This window comes from Typha angustifolia, chromosome 13 (genome assembly GCF_048772165.1).
Source record: "Typha angustifolia cultivar Huaian chromosome 13, ASM4877216v1, whole genome shotgun sequence".
NCBI classification, from domain to species: Eukaryota; Viridiplantae; Streptophyta; class Magnoliopsida; order Poales; family Typhaceae; genus Typha; species Typha angustifolia.
In genome coordinates this window covers 14,472,574-14,491,252 of record NC_133251.1, presented here as the reverse complement: position 1 = coordinate 14,491,252, position 18,679 = coordinate 14,472,574, and the positions used below count along the sequence as shown (strand labels likewise).

At 35.5% G+C, this 18,679-nt stretch overlaps 2 protein-coding genes across 3 annotated transcripts; both read left to right on the top strand.

Moving 5' to 3' along the window:
* Positions 1-1,196: 1,196 nt before the first annotated feature.
* Positions 1,197-8,322, top strand: LOC140772924 (squamosa promoter-binding-like protein 16). The gene is made up of 4 exons (XM_073115186.1): positions 1,197-1,393; positions 1,643-2,263; positions 6,956-7,086; positions 7,528-8,322. Exons 2-4 carry the CDS (start codon positions 1,836-1,838, stop codon positions 8,184-8,186), a joined length of 1,218 nt encoding a protein of 405 aa, XP_072971287.1. The 5' UTR covers positions 1,197-1,393; positions 1,643-1,835; the 3' UTR covers positions 8,187-8,322.
* Positions 8,323-9,022: 700 nt separating this feature from the next.
* On the top strand, positions 9,023-18,380 carry LOC140774354 (MADS-box transcription factor 8-like). 2 transcript variants are annotated; one of them, XM_073117317.1, is made up of 8 exons: positions 9,023-9,287; positions 13,371-13,449; positions 16,782-16,852; positions 16,943-17,042; positions 17,429-17,470; positions 17,542-17,583; positions 17,792-17,913; positions 18,051-18,380. In XM_073117317.1, the coding sequence occupies exons 1-8, from the start codon at positions 9,103-9,105 to the stop codon at positions 18,112-18,114; spliced, it is 705 nt and encodes a 234-aa protein (XP_072973418.1). In that variant the 5' UTR covers positions 9,023-9,102; the 3' UTR covers positions 18,115-18,380. The 2 variants fall into 2 exon arrangements, with proteins under 2 accessions (XP_072973418.1, XP_072973419.1); XM_073117318.1 differs by having other exon boundaries at positions 9,026-9,287; positions 17,792-17,904.
* The last annotated feature ends 299 nt before the right edge of the window (positions 18,381-18,679 follow it).

Here is an 18,679-nt window from a genome sequence, read left to right as displayed (position 1 = left end):
GTTTTATATTTTTTTTATAGTAATTTTTAAATTTTTATATAAATCGTCAGCCACTGTTTTGCTTACGTGATAAAACACATTTCATTTTATGTTTACGTTTTGAAGCTACTTGAGAAAGAAAATTTGGTCAAAAACTCTAACATTTTCTTCTCGAAAATTTTGAACTTGGACTACAATTAATTATTTGATGGCAGAGTAAAGTGATCGAAAAGCACCAAATTCTTATAGAATTAGCCCCAACTGTTAAGGAGGTTGCATGTGGATTCTAATTTCAAATATTTATTATAAAAATAATTATTTAATAGTTTGATTTAATGATTCGGCTCGACTGATAATTTAGACGAGCAACATAGCATATTTAGTTATGAACTCAGTTTGATCGACGATTTAATATGTCAGTTAGAACTGAACTCAGTAAAAGTCAAAATATTCAAATAGAAAAGGTTTTACTCTCGGTCTATATTTAACTTAACTTTTAGACTCTTAAATAATAAAAATAAAAAATTATGGATGAAATTACTGATGTACTCGTTGCACGGTATACATGGAATCTTTGGTAGTCAGCAAAACTTATCAATGAATAAACTAGATTGTGGGTGTTGACCAAGAGTCAATCCTGATAAGAAAAGTATAAGTGCAGATCCTATAAATGTTGGAATATGCAACACAAAGCTGTAAAGGTGGGCTATATAGCCTTCGAAGTTTCATCTAATTCTCATCCATCCTTCCACCTCTTCTCACCTCTCTTTTCTCTCTCCCTTTATTTTTTTTCTTCTCTCTTTCTTGTACTTTTCTTCCTCTTGAAAAGTTTGAAAGCAACCACACCTTCTTGCACTTTTGGTGTAACTTCCCATTTTCTCATCCATATCTCACTCAAAGGACTAGCTTGCTTTTATCTTTCCTTCCATAAACCACACTCTTCTCTCTCTCTCTCTCTCTCTCCCTAAGATCTCTTTTGTGATCTAGCTCGACTATTAATAGGAGTTGTTCCAATAATTGTAGCCCAAGTCATTCGCACCTATTTTTCCAAGTTATGCAACTATTGTGATAAAGGTGAACAGTGGTGTGAGGGGCCCTTGTTAGCCCCCACAGTCTCCTTCACATGTGTTGTTCTCCTTGGTATCCTTGTCAGGAATTGAATGATTGGAACCCCAAAGACCAATTAATAATTTCTTGCTGCTGCTGCTCACTGGAAGTACTGACTGGTTTCAGTTCCTAACCTTTTGGGTTGGTTGGTTTTTTTTCTCCCTTAAACCATTTCAGGAGTTCATCCCCTGTTCTTTACGCAGATTTATCTTTTGCTTTATTTTTTTTTTCTTCTTTTGATTTCTCCAATGCTTCACTGCTAGTTGAAATGCTCGGGGCTCATCAAGATGGGATTTTTATGATGTAGGTAGGTGCCCATTTCTTCTTTTTTATCATTTTTCTTTCTTGCATCTTGTAGGGTATTATTTTTCTCTTTTTGGTTTTGGGTGTTTTGTTTCCTTAAGGCTTAGCAATAGGAGATTTATCTTAAAATGGGGGTATTAAATTTGGTGGTTTCTTGGTTCTTTAATGCCTCCCATTCTGATGTCCCTTTCCTTTGATAGTTAGTAGCTGTCGTGCTTGTTTTGGTTCTTTTATACGGTTAAATTTCTTATAGGAACTTGTTGGGGGAAAGCGAGGCGGTAGTTGTATGGGCTATTGAGAAGAAAAAAAAAACACCTAAGATTGATAGAGAGAGGTGAGGCAAAGAGGAAAGGGGAAGGACAATAATAGTGAAGCGATTAGAAGAGAGAGAGAGAGAGACAGATAGTTTAATAGAGGAGCAGCAGAGCCGAAAAGGGTTGCTTTCAATGGAGTGGGATCTAAAGATGCCTCATTGGGGTTTGGTTGAACTGGAACACGAGGCAGGTTCCAGCATGGGTTCGTTGGTTGGATCGAGCAGCGGCGGCGGCGGTGGTAGCCGGCATAATGAGCTAGATTGCTCAGTTGATCTGAAGCTAGGTGGTTTGGGGGATTTCGGCCCGGCCAATGACTGGAAAAGCCAATTGAAGGGTTCGACAATGACGGGGACTTTGGTGTCGTCGTCTGCCCCGTCGAGGAGGCCTAGAGCCCTGAACAATGGCAATCAGAAAGCTTCTTGCTTGGTTGATGGCTGCAGGGCTGATCTGAGTAAGTGCAGGGATTATCACAGGCGGCATAAGGTTTGCGAGGTCCACTCAAAGACGCCGATCGTGATGGTTGGCGGCCGAGAGCAGCGTTTCTGCCAGCAGTGCAGCAGGTAATGGAACAGTTCTTAAGAATTTGGCATACTTTCTTGCTCATATTGTAGTATAGCAAATTAGCAATGGTTTTTTTTTTTTTTTCTCTCTTCTTGTTCAATTGTATGTTTATATCTCAAGTGCTCATTATGGCAGGATTAACCTTGTTGTCCTCTGGTTTTGTGATTGCTGTCTAACTGCTCTAGATTAAACAATGCATTATTGTAGATAATAAATGTCTGACATCTTTGTTATTCCTTACTCTGCTTATATATTTCTTCCATTTGAAAGATTGTTCTTTTCTGCTCTGCGATTTAGATATTGTTATGCCTTTTTGTAACTATTAGGGTGCTAGATAAGGGCAGTAGGTCATGTAAGAAATTCTTATGTAGTTATCTTGGTACTGGTTCTGGATTTTGTTCCCCTCTCCCGACCTGCAGATTTAAATTTAACTTCAGAATTCTTGTGGTGTACATGATTTGCCTTTGGTCATTCTTTTGTCTTATTTCCACTCGTTTGGAGTGAAATTAGGTATTTCGTTCATTGAATTTATTTCAGCATTCAGTAAATGGTAGTGGGGTTAATTTCTGTTTTGTTCTTTGGCTTAGTTATGCTTTAGTGATGAAGACAAGTTCATAGAAGGAGACCTGCCATTTTTTCCCTCATCTCAATTAATTCCATGTCTGGAGAACTTCCTTACTTATCTGTTTCATTAGCCAAACTGCAACTAAAAAATTAAACTGTAGCTGTTATTACAAAGTCCCTTGATTGCATGATTTTATTTTGGCTGGGAATGCAGCACCAAATGCTAGAGGGTTGATATTTGGTTGATGGTCGGTGGTAAAAGTTATCAGTTCTTTTGGAGCATTTTTATCTTTGAGTTGTGCTCGAGCGGACCCCATTTTGTTGGAGAAAAGCTTTGATAGCGATGAGTCAATAAATGATATCACTCTATAGATGCTTGCTGGTGCTTTTCACTTTATGTGGTCCATTGAGTACCTTAGCTGCTATTCAGTTAATCACCCTGTACTTAACAAGCTATCTTTTGCAATATCTGTAGAATTATCAACTGGAAAAAGATCATGCATCCAAGTAAAATAATTATTTTTCTTTAGTTCTGTATGGCAACAATAAAGGTATGTCATATGTAATACTTATATTTACTTTGTTCTACATCTTGAAGTTGAAAATAGGATTACTTTTGACTTTTGTGGAAACAGTTTATCTGTGAGGGAAAAATGTCTAGTGCAGGGTTTTCCCTCCTCCATCAGTAATTTATTTTCCTTCGCTTCTTGATCTTAAGCAGCCAATTCTTTTTTGTCCATCTGTCTTTTTCTTTCACTCCTCTGCCGTAACTCTCCATCTATCATTCCCCTCTGTAGAAAGAAATGGACTTTCTGCCTTTTTACCTTTTGAGCATGTGTATATCTGTCTTATTCCTAGAATTTGTCCCTTTGCCATATATAGAAGTACTTCAATTGTCAATTCATTTTCATAGCTTTTTCCTTCTTTGTTTCTAAATGCTATTGCAAATTTGAAACCGTAATAGCTGTATTTGTCAGTTACAGATATCCATAGTGACATCTTGTTTCATCTGCAAACATGTAGTAAAGATGTATTATATTTATCTTCACTGGAGAAATGGAGGAAAGGGTCCTCTTGGTCAGCCTCAGTGATTCCAACATAGAAGCATCTGTCAATAACCCAATTGAGGAACATGAAAGAGTGCTGAGCTGAAAATTTTTAATGTAATATGGTCCCTATAGTCCTAGCATGACTAGAACTTATTCAAACATGAGTGTTAAGTTAATCATGTTTTCCAATTCCTTTTCAACCATGTCTATGCAGAAAAGATTCCTTAATGACTCGTAATTGTATGAACTATGAAAAGTTGCTGAAAACTTTCAAATCTTTATTTGTTCCATAATGTCAAATGGCTTCCAAGATAATCCAAGGGTAGAAATATCTTGTGGAGTTGTTTCAGATTGTTCTGATACTTATCTTCTGTTTCTTCTTTTAATCAAATGAACCCTATCTAACATCAATTTAATGATTAACCTATTGACTTATTAACTTTGGCTAGTTTCACCAAATACTTTTATCTGGTCATGCCTGAAACTGTGTCATCTTATGTCTTGTTGAATCATCATTAGTTGGTGGATTGGGAGCAAGAGTGGTTGGAGATGCAGGAACAGATGAAGGTATGGAGCTCTGAAAAAGTTGGAGAAGTTCCTAGGAAATATGTAGATGAGTGAGGTTTCCAGTAGATTTTAAAGCAGTTTCAATATGTTATTAGAAGATTTTAAAGCAGTTTAATTACTGTGGATCAACATGATATAACTGCTGCAGGTTGAAATGTCAATGTTCTGAATATGGGTTCTAGTTTTTGCAAGAACCCTAGGGTATAGCAGAGTACTATTTGTTAGCTGGCAATAACATTAGATTAGGAAACACTAGGATAGAGACAATTAACAATATCTTAATTTATAGCAGTGGTCCTTTTCCACTCTTTATAATATATGCTTTGATTGATTTAGACTGAAATCTACACTAACATATGAAGTGGAAACATAACATAATAATCCATATTTATATGCGGGCTACATCCCTCTGAGTGTGCTCAGACATGTGGCGATGAATTTGTACGATCTCAAAGGTGTTGCATAGTGGTTTTTTATGGCAACTTGGTGAATGAAGTAATTTGAGTTTACTCAAGGATGTTTGGGTTGGCTAGGATCCCCTCAACTGAACACCTTGCCCACTAAAAGTCATGTCAGGCAATTGGGGTGTTTGTTTAAGTGGTTGGAATAAACACTTGATCAAGCAATCTTGTAGTTCAGATTTAGTAGAAATGATTATGCAAGTGTCATTGAGTATAGATGGTGAAATACCAATTTGGATGTTTGGGAAAAATGGTGACGTATCATTGGCGTCAATTTATGATTGGCAGCAGGTAAATGCAATAGATTGGACAAGTGTGTGGCGAGCCTCATGCGAGTTGTGGGTGAGGAGTTCTTTATGACGATTATTACATGCAAGGTTTCAAGTATCGGAATTGGGATTGGGATCGGTCGTCTGAAAAAAACTATACGTATCGGCCTTATCGGCGGTATCGGCCGTCCGTATCGACCTGTATTTTAAAATATAATTTTTTTTTAAATTTTTTAGAAAAATAGTAATAAGATATAAATATAAATTATTCATATATAAAGTCTAAAAACTAAAAATTAAATACTATTTTCTTAATTTTTATTTCTCCCCTTTTCTCCCACTTGGGATCGGTCGAAACTAGGAACCATGATTAAATGGCAAGGTGGCGACTAGGTAGTCATTGTTTAGTGCAAATGCAATTTCTGATGCTCCATCTCCACATGATGGAGTTGTGAACTGGAGAGTTAGAACATTGGTGGAGTATGCAATTTGCTTTGAAAATCATCATCTAGTAAATGGATGTTGTGATGGCAATCGAAGGTTTCATATGCATTGGCGGTGGGTTTGGAAGAGTAGGTGAGATCTTGTTTATGAAGGTGTGAGACATGAAATGATGGACTTCGTGAGACTGATTACGTGAAGGCAAGGGATTTGAATTGTGCTGGTTGTGGGATACTAATAGTCGTCTTAGCGAGAGTAGGAGTCTAGGAGAGACCAAGGACAGTGCATGGGTGTGTATGGGCAAACTGATGCAGCTATTGATTGCAATCCGGGACATGTGCGCTCAATCGGGAGGGGAGTTTGCTATGGCAAGATATGGGACAACGATGTACCTTGTTGATTATTGAGGGAGATCTCCTTGCTATTTTGTTAGGAGTAAAAGGGGCTCACAATAAGTTATTGTGGCAGGTAGTTATTGAGTCTGATGTAAAGATGATTGTTGATAATTTGAATGGTATTTCACCATGTCTGGCGATGTACCGGTTTGTTATGCAGGAGATTTGGTGGTCTTAGTTGGAAAGGTATCCTTTTTATTTATCCCAAGAGATTCTAATGAGAGGGTGGATGGTTTAGCTAAGGAAGCCTTGCAGCGATCACGTAAAGGCGATGTCCATAAAGTGTTCAACAATAGGATTCCCTCAGTTATTTGTTTGTTTTGAGATGTTATATCAGCCTTTGGTCTTAATTTGTCAAAAAAAAATCCTGTTTATTTGGCTTGTGACTTTTCTATATATTTATCTATCTTTGATGACTTTATGAGTTCAGCTACAGAACTTCTTATGCATAGCAATTACTTTAAATAGTAATCATGTTGTTAATGTGCATAGAGTATTGATTTAGTAAGAGTTAAGGTTTCAAAAGGAGACATAAGACCAAAATGTTTTGGATAAAAGCTTTAATAAGGAATATGAACAAATAGTATGGTCTTAAATAGACTAGATGGCAATGAATGACTTAAGCAGCTGAGCCAAAATGTTGGAACTGCGGGCATCTCTGATGACAAGAACATTGATTTGCAATCTTTTCATCTTCCTTTTTATAATTCTCTTTTATGATTTACTCAATTCTACAGAAAACACTTAGTGGTTACTTTGTAACATATGAAATGGCTTTTGTTATTTTCCCAATGATCATCAGTACTTGACAATTTTCCATTTAGTGCTTTCACCTTAGGACAGTGAGACTTTTGTTTCCTGAGCACAACACTGTTGACCCTTTTGGAAATCGTGAGTTAATGCTTTTGTAGACAAAATTTACACAGAATTCATATATTTGTACAGATTTCACTTGCTTGTGGAATTCGATGAAGTCAAACGAAGCTGCCGGAAACGTCTTGATGGGCACAACAGACGGCGAAGGAAGCCACAGCCAGATACTATAAATTCTAGGAGCTTCAATACAAATCACCAAGGTCTTTATTTTCATATAACATTTTTCGTACTGAAGCTTGTTTTAGAAGTTGCTAGGGTATGGTAATGTTTTTTGTAAACTGAGCTTAGTTCCCTAATTAGACAATTTGAAGTTTGTAGTTGTTTTTCTTCACTTTGCTAAAAACCATGTCAGTTGTTGATTAACTCACCTAAATACTTCTGCGAATAATGGCCCTAGCATAGTTTTTATTATTATTTAGTCATTATGAACTTCTATAGGTCCTGGATTCACCTGTGATAATCTTCGATATCTATTGCTTAGGTATCAAGTTCACTATTGTGGTTGTTCAATATCTCAAATGATATTTTGGATAAGTTCCTTGGTTTGAAAATATTTTCTTTGTGCCTTTTATTGTCTTATTGTTTCCGTCAGTCAGTCAGCTGTTAATGCTAACCTCTTCATAATCTTATTCTTGTTACAGGAGCAAGATTCTCATCATATGGTCAGACTTACCCAGCCACCACACTGGAACCCAACTGGTCTGAGATCATCAAATCCGAAGACTGTTCTTTTAGTATAAATGCTGGACCTCTTCGCCTTAATGACAGGCAACACCATCTTGGGAACTCCACATCCAGTTACAGCAAAGAAAGGAGATTTCCCTTTTTGCAGGACACTGATGCCACCTTTAGTTGTGGAGTAACGCTCCAAGCTACAGCACGCCAATCGCTTCTCAAGACCGTCATTCCCTCTGAGAGCAGTAGTACCAGCAAGATGTTCTCCAATGGGTTAACTCCAGTCCTTGATTCCGATTGTGCTCTCTCTCTTCTGTCATCTCCGACTCAGACTTCGGCCATCACCATAGCTCAAATGGTACAACCATCTGAACAGATTCCAATTAGCCAGCCCGTAGTATCAAATCTGCGATATGGAAATCTAGCTCATTTCTCGCACGCTCAAGCTTCTAATGGGGTCTCAGCAACTGAGTTTTCATGTTTGAAGGTGGAAGACGACCGCACGAATACAATTTTGGTCTCTAATGCTAACAATGCCGAGCTCCATTACCATGATATATTCCCTGTTGGGGGTGAAGGGTACTCAGGCGGGACCTCCCAAGCTCTTCCCTTTTCATGGCAGTAGTTAAACATTGCTCTTGTGAGCTTCCTTTCAGATGAATTATTGTACTCCTTTTATTGTAGAGACCTTGTGGATCTTGCAATGCTCCTAGTATTCTGTTCCTTTTTTTATGCTCTATTTCTTCCAGTCATTTAACATGAGTTACATGAAGAATCTCTATGTAGAATCGTTTCTTTTTCTTTTTTTTCTTCTAAAATTCCATATTGAAGATAAGGTTGGTGGAAACGATAATAAAATTAAAATATATGGTGTTATTTATATTATTATGGGTGCTAACGAAAATTATATTTAATTGCCGAATATATATCCCACCAGCAAATCACTAGGTAACACGTAGCTAAGTGTGATTTGAAAATAAATCTTTCGACAGCTGTAACTCCCGAATTGTACGACCGCGGTCCCAGGTTCGGTCTTGTAGCGCGAACCCGCACGTCACCATCGATCCTCGTCTACTCCCTCCTCTGCGTCCGACACGTGCCCAGATGGGACCCGCTGTCTTAAATACAAAACCCAACCTCCACCAATCACCGAGTCCCGGACATTTCCGCGTTCAACTTCTCTCCAAGTAAGCCACACTAGAGCTATGCGAAATCGAAATCCCACCGTAAATTCTCTAGCAACAACGACGGATCATGTCTCCCGCATAGTAGTTACTGTACAGAGAGTCGTCGACATGAACAACTGCTGGAGTTAAATTGTCCGGAGGAGGAAAAAGGAAAAAGTAGGAGAGCTTGGTGTCTTCTAGGGTTTCCATCTTTGGACACTAAAAGTGGCAATGAAAGGAGTCTTCTTGTTCATCTTGATCTCTCCCACTATTATTACTTATTTTTTCTTGAGAAAAAGAGAGAGAGAGAGAGAGAGAGAGAGAGAGAGAGAGAGAGAGAGAGAGAGAGAGAGAGAGAGAGGGTGAGAGAGAGAGATGGGGAGAGGAAGAGTGGAGTTGAAGCGGATCGAGAACAAGATAAACCGGCAGGTAACGTTCGCGAAGCGGAGAAATGGATTGCTGAAGAAGGCGTACGAGCTCTCAGTGCTCTGCGATGCGGAGGTGGCGCTCATCGTCTTCTCCAACCGTGGGAAGCTCTACGAGTTCTGCAGCAGCTCCAGGTGAGCCCTCGTTTGATCTCCTCTATGTCTGTCTGTCTGTCTGTCTATTGATCGATCTGCAGAAAGATGAGAGATCTATATAGAATTCTTAGATATATGGGTGGATCTTTGACAAGATTGTGTGAGAGAGAACTATCTTATACAGTGGACTAGGAGACGACTATTTTGGGGGATTTCGTAGCTTTTCCTTTGTTTCCTGGATTAGTTGTGAGTGGAGGAAGTCTGTGATATAAAAAAGAAGAAACTCCCCCTCTTTCTTTCTTTAAAAGATCGATCTTTGGGTTCCTTTTGTGATTAATCAGAAAGTAGTATACGATTCATTTGCTATAACCAGGTAAAAACAACAACTTTGCGGTCGTCGTAGGTGATCTTTCGAAAAAGTATGGAGCTTAGATAGTTTTAGGGTTAGGGTTAGGGTTTCTATGTTGGAAACGACGGTAGAAGAAGATTATAGTCTCGAGGAACTGTTTTGATGAGTGATGTGATTTATACAAGTTTTAGGTTTGCATATTTCAAATCTGTTTTAGTTTTTGGCAATTCCATTACCTGTTTATATTTGTAACAACTTCTCTGATCTAAAACTTTCAAAAAGCTGTAGATCTTACTTGGCTTTGCTTTGTTTTGACTTTTAAGGTTTTCCTTTTGTTTGTATTGATATGAGATAAACTCTACGATCAATGACTTCTTCTGCTCATTTGAGAAAGATACGCATTTGGCCATTTCTTTGCGATCATCATAGCATGATCTTTCAAAAAATTATATAGCTTAGTTAGTTTTATGAGGTTGGAGTTTGTTCCTTGAATGACTTAATCGGAAAAATATTTGAGCCCTTTCCAAGATCTGAACCAAAATTTCAAACCAAAGTGATATCATCTCCACTGCTACTATAAATAAGTTCCGGTTTACTTTTAACTTTATCCAGGTAGATATATAACTAAAATTGATCGCTTTTAGTTTCTATCACTGTATCTTGAGAATCGAATGACCCTCTGCTTCTCCTTTACTTTGGGTGAGTTTATCTTTAAGTTACATCTTGTTCTTTGAACTTTCTTTCCTTTACCTTTTGGTCTCAAAAACTATTTCTTGACGGAGAAAAGTTACTCTGATCTTAAAATAAGTCCAATCATATAAGGACGCATAAGATTAAGGTACAATCACTGACAGCTCCGAACGTCTTGAAGTACTCTCTCCATCATCGTATCTCTTTGTTCTTTTCCATCAAACTTGTCCTTTAGTTTTGCTGTGCTGCGAACTTAAGCTTGAGCATGATAAGCCCTATCAGGTAGAATGTCTTGTCAGGATGTACCAACCTAATACTTGAGAGTGTCAGATGGAATTTCTTTTTCTTTTACAATATCAGTTGGAGTTTCCCCACTTATGAAACTGCTCTCTTATCCTCTCGCTTTTCTAAGAAAAGAATAAAGAAAGATACATCGAAGAAATTGAAGAGGCCATATGGTATATATGATCAGCCTTCCAGTTGCTTGCTTTAGGTAGCTATGACAGTATGACTTCTAAACCAATCCCCTCTGGCAGAAAGTCCGGGTATGCCCTAGTTGTTAAACTTTAGTTTAAATTTTTGAGACTGATTGCCCTTAACAGTCCTTGGAAAAATTGTTTATGGACCATTCAAATGCATATATACCTCTCTCTCTCTCTCTCTCTCACTCACAAGTATGCACATACCTCACATGCATGCATATGCATGGATATATATATTCTTGAATGCAAGGAAGGAAAGAGAGGTCATGGCTGTTAGAATGAAAAGATTACAGTGCATTAATTCTAAGTTACACTTGAGGACGTCCTTTTTTAAACGTTATATCAGATCAGTATATACGACATTCTTCTGCAGTAATTTTTTCTTTTTCTTTTTGAGAAGTTCAAAGGTTACCTGATTGAGAAAATGAAACAAATTGAGGACACAGTACATTTGGGAGGGTAATAGAACTCCTGTCATTTAATGCTAAAATTCTTGCCTATTTAATTTATAAATCAACATAGATCAGTCCAATAGTATCACTGTATCAGTAGTCAATACACATGAAAGAGAGAGTCGAGTAATTATGCTTCAGACCCTACATTTTTTTTATCAATATTCTACAGTCGAGACATATTTTTCAAGTTTTTCTCCTGAATATATTTTCTGGTAAAACTATTAGACAGAATTTCTTCATAGAATTGGATGAACCCCTAGAGAGACAACTCATAAATGCAGACCTAATCCAAAGGTGGCATTTTCAACAATAGGCAAACAAATTTGAAGCAAACAGAATATATTACTAATTTTTTTGTATCAATAGTATTGAATTGGACTAGACTTGTGTTTTTTTTAATCAAAAGGTCAAAAGATATATCTTGCTTTTATACAAAGTAGAAACGTGGGTGTGAATAGAATATTAAAATGATAGGGCGTGAAGTAATTCTGCTACAATGTCTAAAAAGTGATTTATGATTTCTAACAGTTAAAGTGATTTGCAGAAAAAAAATACTGTGCACGTTTAATTTCATGTCTCCGGCCTATTTTACATTACTTTTTTTTTTGCATGTCAGTTTTTTTTTTTAATATTTCTTTGTTCAACTTTGCCTTTATTGAGTTGTGAAGAAAGAGAAGTTTGCTATATACATATTTAATACAGCATAATTTTTTTTAGTAAATTGTACTATTCTATTATTTTGCCTGAGAAAGGGACAGATAGTAATAAATATATGTTCTCTCTTTCACACAAATATTTATATAATATATAAAAGAACTATAAATAATATAAAATAATTGTGACTTATGTTTTGTGATTAGTTTGACTTTTCTAAAATATACTATTATGACACTTTTGCCTCAGGAAAACACACGTAGTAATAACTATTCACTATAATATAAGTGAAACTATAAATTTTGTAAATTAACCATGGCAAACAATACTACAAACTATGAATTAAGAAAAATAATTACAAATTTTAGAAAAATACAAATGTTCAATAACTGTAAATTAAGTAATAAAGTTGTGAAATAGAAAAATGCTTGTATTCAATAACTGTGAATTACATAACAAAATTAGGAAATAAAAAAAATATATAAGTATTCAATAACTACAAATTCAGACTGCATCCATGAAGATCTATTTACAATTATTAGCAGTTTGTGTGTGTGTAATGGAGCAGCTTTTATCTATATATTTTCAACCTCTCAAGTGCAATGATGCGGCAATCATCCATAGTTCAAAGGTTAAAAATCCAATCATTGCAAGATTCCTAGTGGTGCAAATTCTGGAAATTTTTAGCTCTCAACGTTCAGTTTCTATCTTACGAGGCAAAGATGGGTAGCATAAGCTTAACTAGTTTAGTTATGATAATCAAAAGACTCTTCATGTAGTTTAATAAAGAAGTTTATAAAATTCTCAGTCCCAACAACAGTATGGAGAGAAACCTTAAAGTTAGTAGTATCACTCAGGTCAGCTTATATCGAAGAATCACAAATATTTGTTGCGTTAATTACACAGTTTCATGCCTATATATACTCACTAGTATTTCTAAAATACTTTAGTTATCCTTAATATTACAACGTGGCAATTGGAAAAATAATAAATTGCAACTTCTTCTGGTCTCTTAGTGGTGCATAATTGACACCTAAAACCTAATAGTAGAATTTAAGAAGAGAAACGTTGTTGTAATATAATAAAACAGTTCTATAATGTTAACTACTATGTAGCACAACATTCTCTATTCCAAGATAGTTCTTTTGGTATGTTGAACTTATTGATTTGAAGTACCTTTGTCTCTAGTTGTATGGAACGAATTGATGCTTAAAGGTAAGTCTTTTATTCTTTCTTCTTATTTTGTTGCATGAGAACCGTGAAGAAGCATATTTTTCCCATCGTCTATTATCACTTAAATTTTCAGTTTATCTACCAGAGAGTAGAAGCAATCCAAGAATCCTTTTATGCAATCTTACATTTTTTCCCATTGTCTATCATCCTTTTCTTTTCTTCGACTATTAAAGTGTCCTATGGAGTTTTATTTGTATCTTTGCAGGCTTTTACATATTCTGGCATTTCTAAAGTATAATTTTACTCTTTAAACTTGTAGCATGTTGAAAACACTTGAGAGGTATCAAAAATGCAGTTATGGAGCACCAGATACAACTTCACAAACAAAAGAAAGTCAGGTAAAAGAACTTTTCTTGGTTGCATATTACTATTCTTTTAACTGTCACTTTCAACACTACTCTTTCCAATTGTAGTCTTTTGTTGTCATGCACATTGTTACCTCATCTTCTAGTTCACATCAGTATTCTCAAATGGGCAATCTATTTGAAGATTTATCTTCAGATCAGATATTGTTAAATGTCACCAACTCCTAAAAATTGTTTAATATATATTTATTCTATTTTCAAGTAAACTACAGTGAAGATTAATATTCTAATATTATAATTTGCACTAAGGGCCACAATTTTAGTATTCTGTTTAAGATTTGACCATTCGATATCTGCATCCAGCGTCCCCTGACTAACAAAAACTCTAAAATCATGGATATCTTTAGTTTGTATGATTTTGTATCTTTAGGAGTTGTAATGGGTTCATGCAACTCACCAATTGAATGATGCTCCGATGGTTAAAGGGTTGGCTCATATTATATGAGTGTTCTCGGTTTTGAATCCCAACACCATCAATTTAACTGGACACTATTAGGTTTTTACTTCTCTCAACCAAAAAAAGAGGTCCATACAACTCTTTATTTATTTTATTAACACATCCGAGTATATAGTTATATATAGGAAATAATTTGATAATTGATAATTGGCTTATAATGTGCCCATTGTAATCAATCATATTATTTTCACAACTTTAATCACTTTGTCATGTTATTCCCTAACAATTTTGATCAGTCATGAAACTAATTAACAATTTATAAAAGTCAAAACAGGTTCAATTCAATCATAGTTCATATGGAAAATTTAATTTTAACATAGATTCTCTAGGCTTTTTTTTGTTTTTTTTGTTTTTTGTTTTTTTTGTTTTTTTTGTTTTTTTTTTTTTTTTGAGAGAGAGAGAGAGACTGTAATCATAGGATTCATTGAGTCAAGCATTACAGGATGCACCCAACTCAAGTGGAGAAGTGTGGGTGGAGAGGGCCAAACAAGCAAGATTATGGGCATAAGAATTATTAACCCTGCTAGTATACAAAATAGTAGTAAAATACTAAAGCTATGATGCTCTTTAATCCAAGACCTAATGACCTATTGAATATCATTAATTGAATTAGAGGAAAAAGCATCACCACTGTTTGGCAATCTGATAAAAGTAGCACCTAATTCGAAAGAATGTGAGCATGAATCAGTTTGAGGTATCAAGAAGGGCTTGAGCTTCTCTTCCATAGGGTGACTTAGGATGACTAAAATTTAGACTCTGATACTAATATTGTCACGATCCAAAATCGAAATTATGACTAGTCATGTATCTCAATATACTTGAGATACACTAAGCCTTATTAATATTTTCTAAGTACACAATGACAAGAATAAATAAAAGAAAGAATTTGATTTATATAATTTAAGTCAATCGTGGATCAGTTCTAAGTAGAGGTAGAGTCCCGGTGCATCTCGCTCAGTCGGCATACTGTTTATTACTTGAAATATTAGAAAAGAAAAAATTCATGAGCTAACAACTATAGCTCAGTGAATGAAATCCACTCAAAAGCCAAATAAATCTAGAATTTATAGCATTAAAAAGAAAATCCAAATTCAGCGATATGAAATAACAATTCTACTAAGCATGTCCTTAAAATAATAATAATAATAATAACGACAATAATAATAACACAAAGTTATAACTCGTAACATGCTCAGTTTCAACGTACCAAAATTTTCTCAATAAAATAATATCATTTGTCTCAATTGGGTCTTTACCTTGTGAATCCACATCAACTAAAAGTCATCTCGAGATGATGTTAGGGTCTTTTACTTATAGTTGATCCGGTTAGAGTCATCAAGATGTGTTACTATATGATAAACACATCCTATTTTTTCTACTAACCATTGAGAGAGATTAGAGTCACCTCAGAAAGTCTTTCGATATATCTTGAGACTGTTCTCTAACTCCACCAAAGTCACCTAAGAAAGTCACCTTAGTGTTCTGAAATAAAACTTTCCCTTGGACTTCTAATTAGACTTGAGTCACATAAAAAGTCGCAAGCGATTTATACCGAGATAGTTATCTAAGTCATACCAATACTAATTATATTTTTTCATACTAAAATTTGTAATTTGTACGAAGTATAGTGATGTACTAAATATAATAATTAAATCCACATAGAAAAGATAATAAATAAATTTACACACAAAGAATGAAATAAATAAATTTTGCACACAATTAATTACATGGCCTGATAAAAGGATGAAATATAATATAAATAAATATGTGAGTGAACCCACTTATCTAAGTAAAACAATTGAAATCTTTAATCTCTAGTCCATGTGTTAAAGTCACCACCTTTAATAATAAATAATAATAAAATTTTAAATTAAATGATATTAAGATTTTAAAATTTTAAAACTAAAATTATTACATATTCGAGCCAAAATAAACCAAATCGGTTGGGCTAGGCTGTTGGCCCACAGCCCACCCAGCCACGCACTTAAATGAAAAGCCCAATCCAATTTAGTTAACTGAATTAGGCTAGGTCCACGACAGGACACGAGAGCAAAAATCAAAATTTAAATTAAATTTGGATTCGTCGAGATTTCGACGGCCGTCTTGTCGAGTACCGAAGAGGGAGAGGGGAGCGGGTTGCACGTGTACCACCCTCTCTTCTCCCAATATTTCTTTTTCTCAATTCTCATAATAATCACTCAAATCTAATCGTAAATCAACAATAATCTTACTCTAAAATTAAAAGATATTATTCAAATAGGAAGAATAAAATCAAGATGATCCCATCACAATATTTAAAACAAAAGGGGATAACATTTGGTAAAGAAAATACCAAATAAAGAGATGAATCCATTTCAAAAACTCTTTCTTTGAATCTATGGGGTAGCCCGTAGCCCTTCACTTATGTATCTCCTCTTTTCTGATTGAAAGATATAGATAGCTTTCAAGCATGCATGATCATAACAAACTCCTTTTGAGTCCACGTAGTATCACAGAAATAAACTGTTATAGCCAGACGGGATATATGATGGTTTACTTTGAACTTCATAATACATACTATAAATCGTGCAACTACATTCAGCAAACATCCTTTAGTAATTAAAAAATGTGTACTATTGCATGAAATCTATTTTGATAGTTCCATTTCCGAAACTAACAGCATGTTTGAAGCAAAATAGGCACCGCAATTGTGTTTGCCTTCGAGTGCAATGAGCTTGTATATATATAACAATATAAGCCACAAAGAACTACTACGATTGTTATCTGAGTTGGTTGGCACTTACCAATATTTCTTATTGTTTGATATTTACACCTGATGCTTAGAAATTAATGTATCTTTGCTCTTCAGTTGGTTCAGAGTAGTCGTCAAGAGTACCTGAAACTAAAAGCTCGTGTGGAGCAGTTACAGCGAACTCAACGGTACATTCTACTTTTAAATATCTGGACCTAGAACGTGAAGAAAGAAATTACTGATCGTAATCCACGATAACTAATCTTTGATAACTACAGGAACCTTCTCGGTGATGATCTGGGATCATTGAGCCTAAAGGAGCTTGAGCAGCTTGAGAAACAACTTGATACATCATTGAGATATACTAGGTCAACAAGGGTAATAAATAGTTTCCTCATATCATAACCAAGAGTTCTAGTTTATATTGGTTGGCATGAGATCTTGTTGTCTGGTCCCCATGTCTGTCTTGTAAAATATTTAAGTTCCTGCTGCAAAAGAAGCTACTTGATCTGAAATGACAATTCAATTGCAAACCTCTAGTTGTCATCCTATGATTTGTATCAACCTTGGCACTAAATTGATATGGTTAACTACATGAATAGATAAACTTCAAATATTGGAAAAAAAAAACATTTAGCTGCTGGCATGATGGTCTTAGTACTACTGCTATAACTATAGATGTTCACATTTTTTACTTTACACCACTATTCATCTCTAAAAGACTATTTGATACTGTGCTTGTGTAAATTTCAATCTTATTGCAGACGCAACACATGCTTGATGAACTAGCAGATCTCCAGAGGAAGGTATGATCCTAACACGAACTTCATTGTAATCCTCTCTTGTCATGCCTACTTGATCATGCTCATTTTAACAGGAACAAATGCTAAGTGAAGCAAACAAATGCCTTAAAAGAAGAGTAAGAAGTTCAGCTAGCTGTTCCTTTCCTTTATATATTCTAAATAAAACCATTGCAAGTGATAGTTGATAGCCAGTTACTAATGTTGACAGTTTCCCTTTGTCTAACATATTTCTTTAATTGATTCAATCTTGTTAGAGCTTCACAATGTGCAAGCTTTGACAGGTTTGAGTTCACCAATTAATCAATGTTAATGTTGAAAATGCAGCTTGATGAGAGCAATCCGGTTCCTCGGCAGCAAGTCTGGGAACCAAGTAATAATTCACCACATGGAAATGGATTCTTCCACCCATTGGAGTGTGAACCAACTCTGCAGATTGGGTATCCTATGTTTGTTTCTTATACACTAAACCTTCTTATCTACTGGATATTGCATTGTAGACTACCAGTTTCATACGTCCTCCTATCTACGTATACTCGGTCCAAGTCAGCATGTTTAATTTGGATCAACTAATTTGGGTTTGCAGGTATCAGCCTGATCAAATGCCTGGCTCAAGTGTGACCACCTACATGCCTGCATGGTTACCATGAGACAAAAAGCATGTAGGAAATTGCAACCTGTTTGTTTGATGTGCCCAGCTTTCCTTCTGTAACGCATGTGCAACTATACTTCGTCCTCTAACTGACTGATGTCTAGCTATCTTTGAGTATATAAAATTAATGGTACTGATAGCATGACTCATGACTGCTAAATAAATGTACCTCGTTATTCATATGCAATATTTTAGTTCAATGCTTGGCTTAATACTTCCAAAATCTTCTTAATTCTCTCGCATCAAAGATTACTTTAGTTAAAACTAGCTTCAATAATTTATGCTTGTCTAGGATGCTCACCGTTTCATTGTTATTAATATCAATTTTGTTTGGTTAATCTTTTCAGCAGAATAATGAGTTATGAAATATATTTATGGGGAAAAAAAGTCTCCCAAAAATATATTCTAATAATTCCTTGTCATAAAGTAAACTAATAGAATTCGATCACTGGCCAGATGCGGACATTGGAACCTGTAAAATATATTCTTACACGTCACGCGATCTCTCGTTCCTCCTCTCCATCCACCGGACCCACGGCTACAGCATCTAGGTATATTAATAG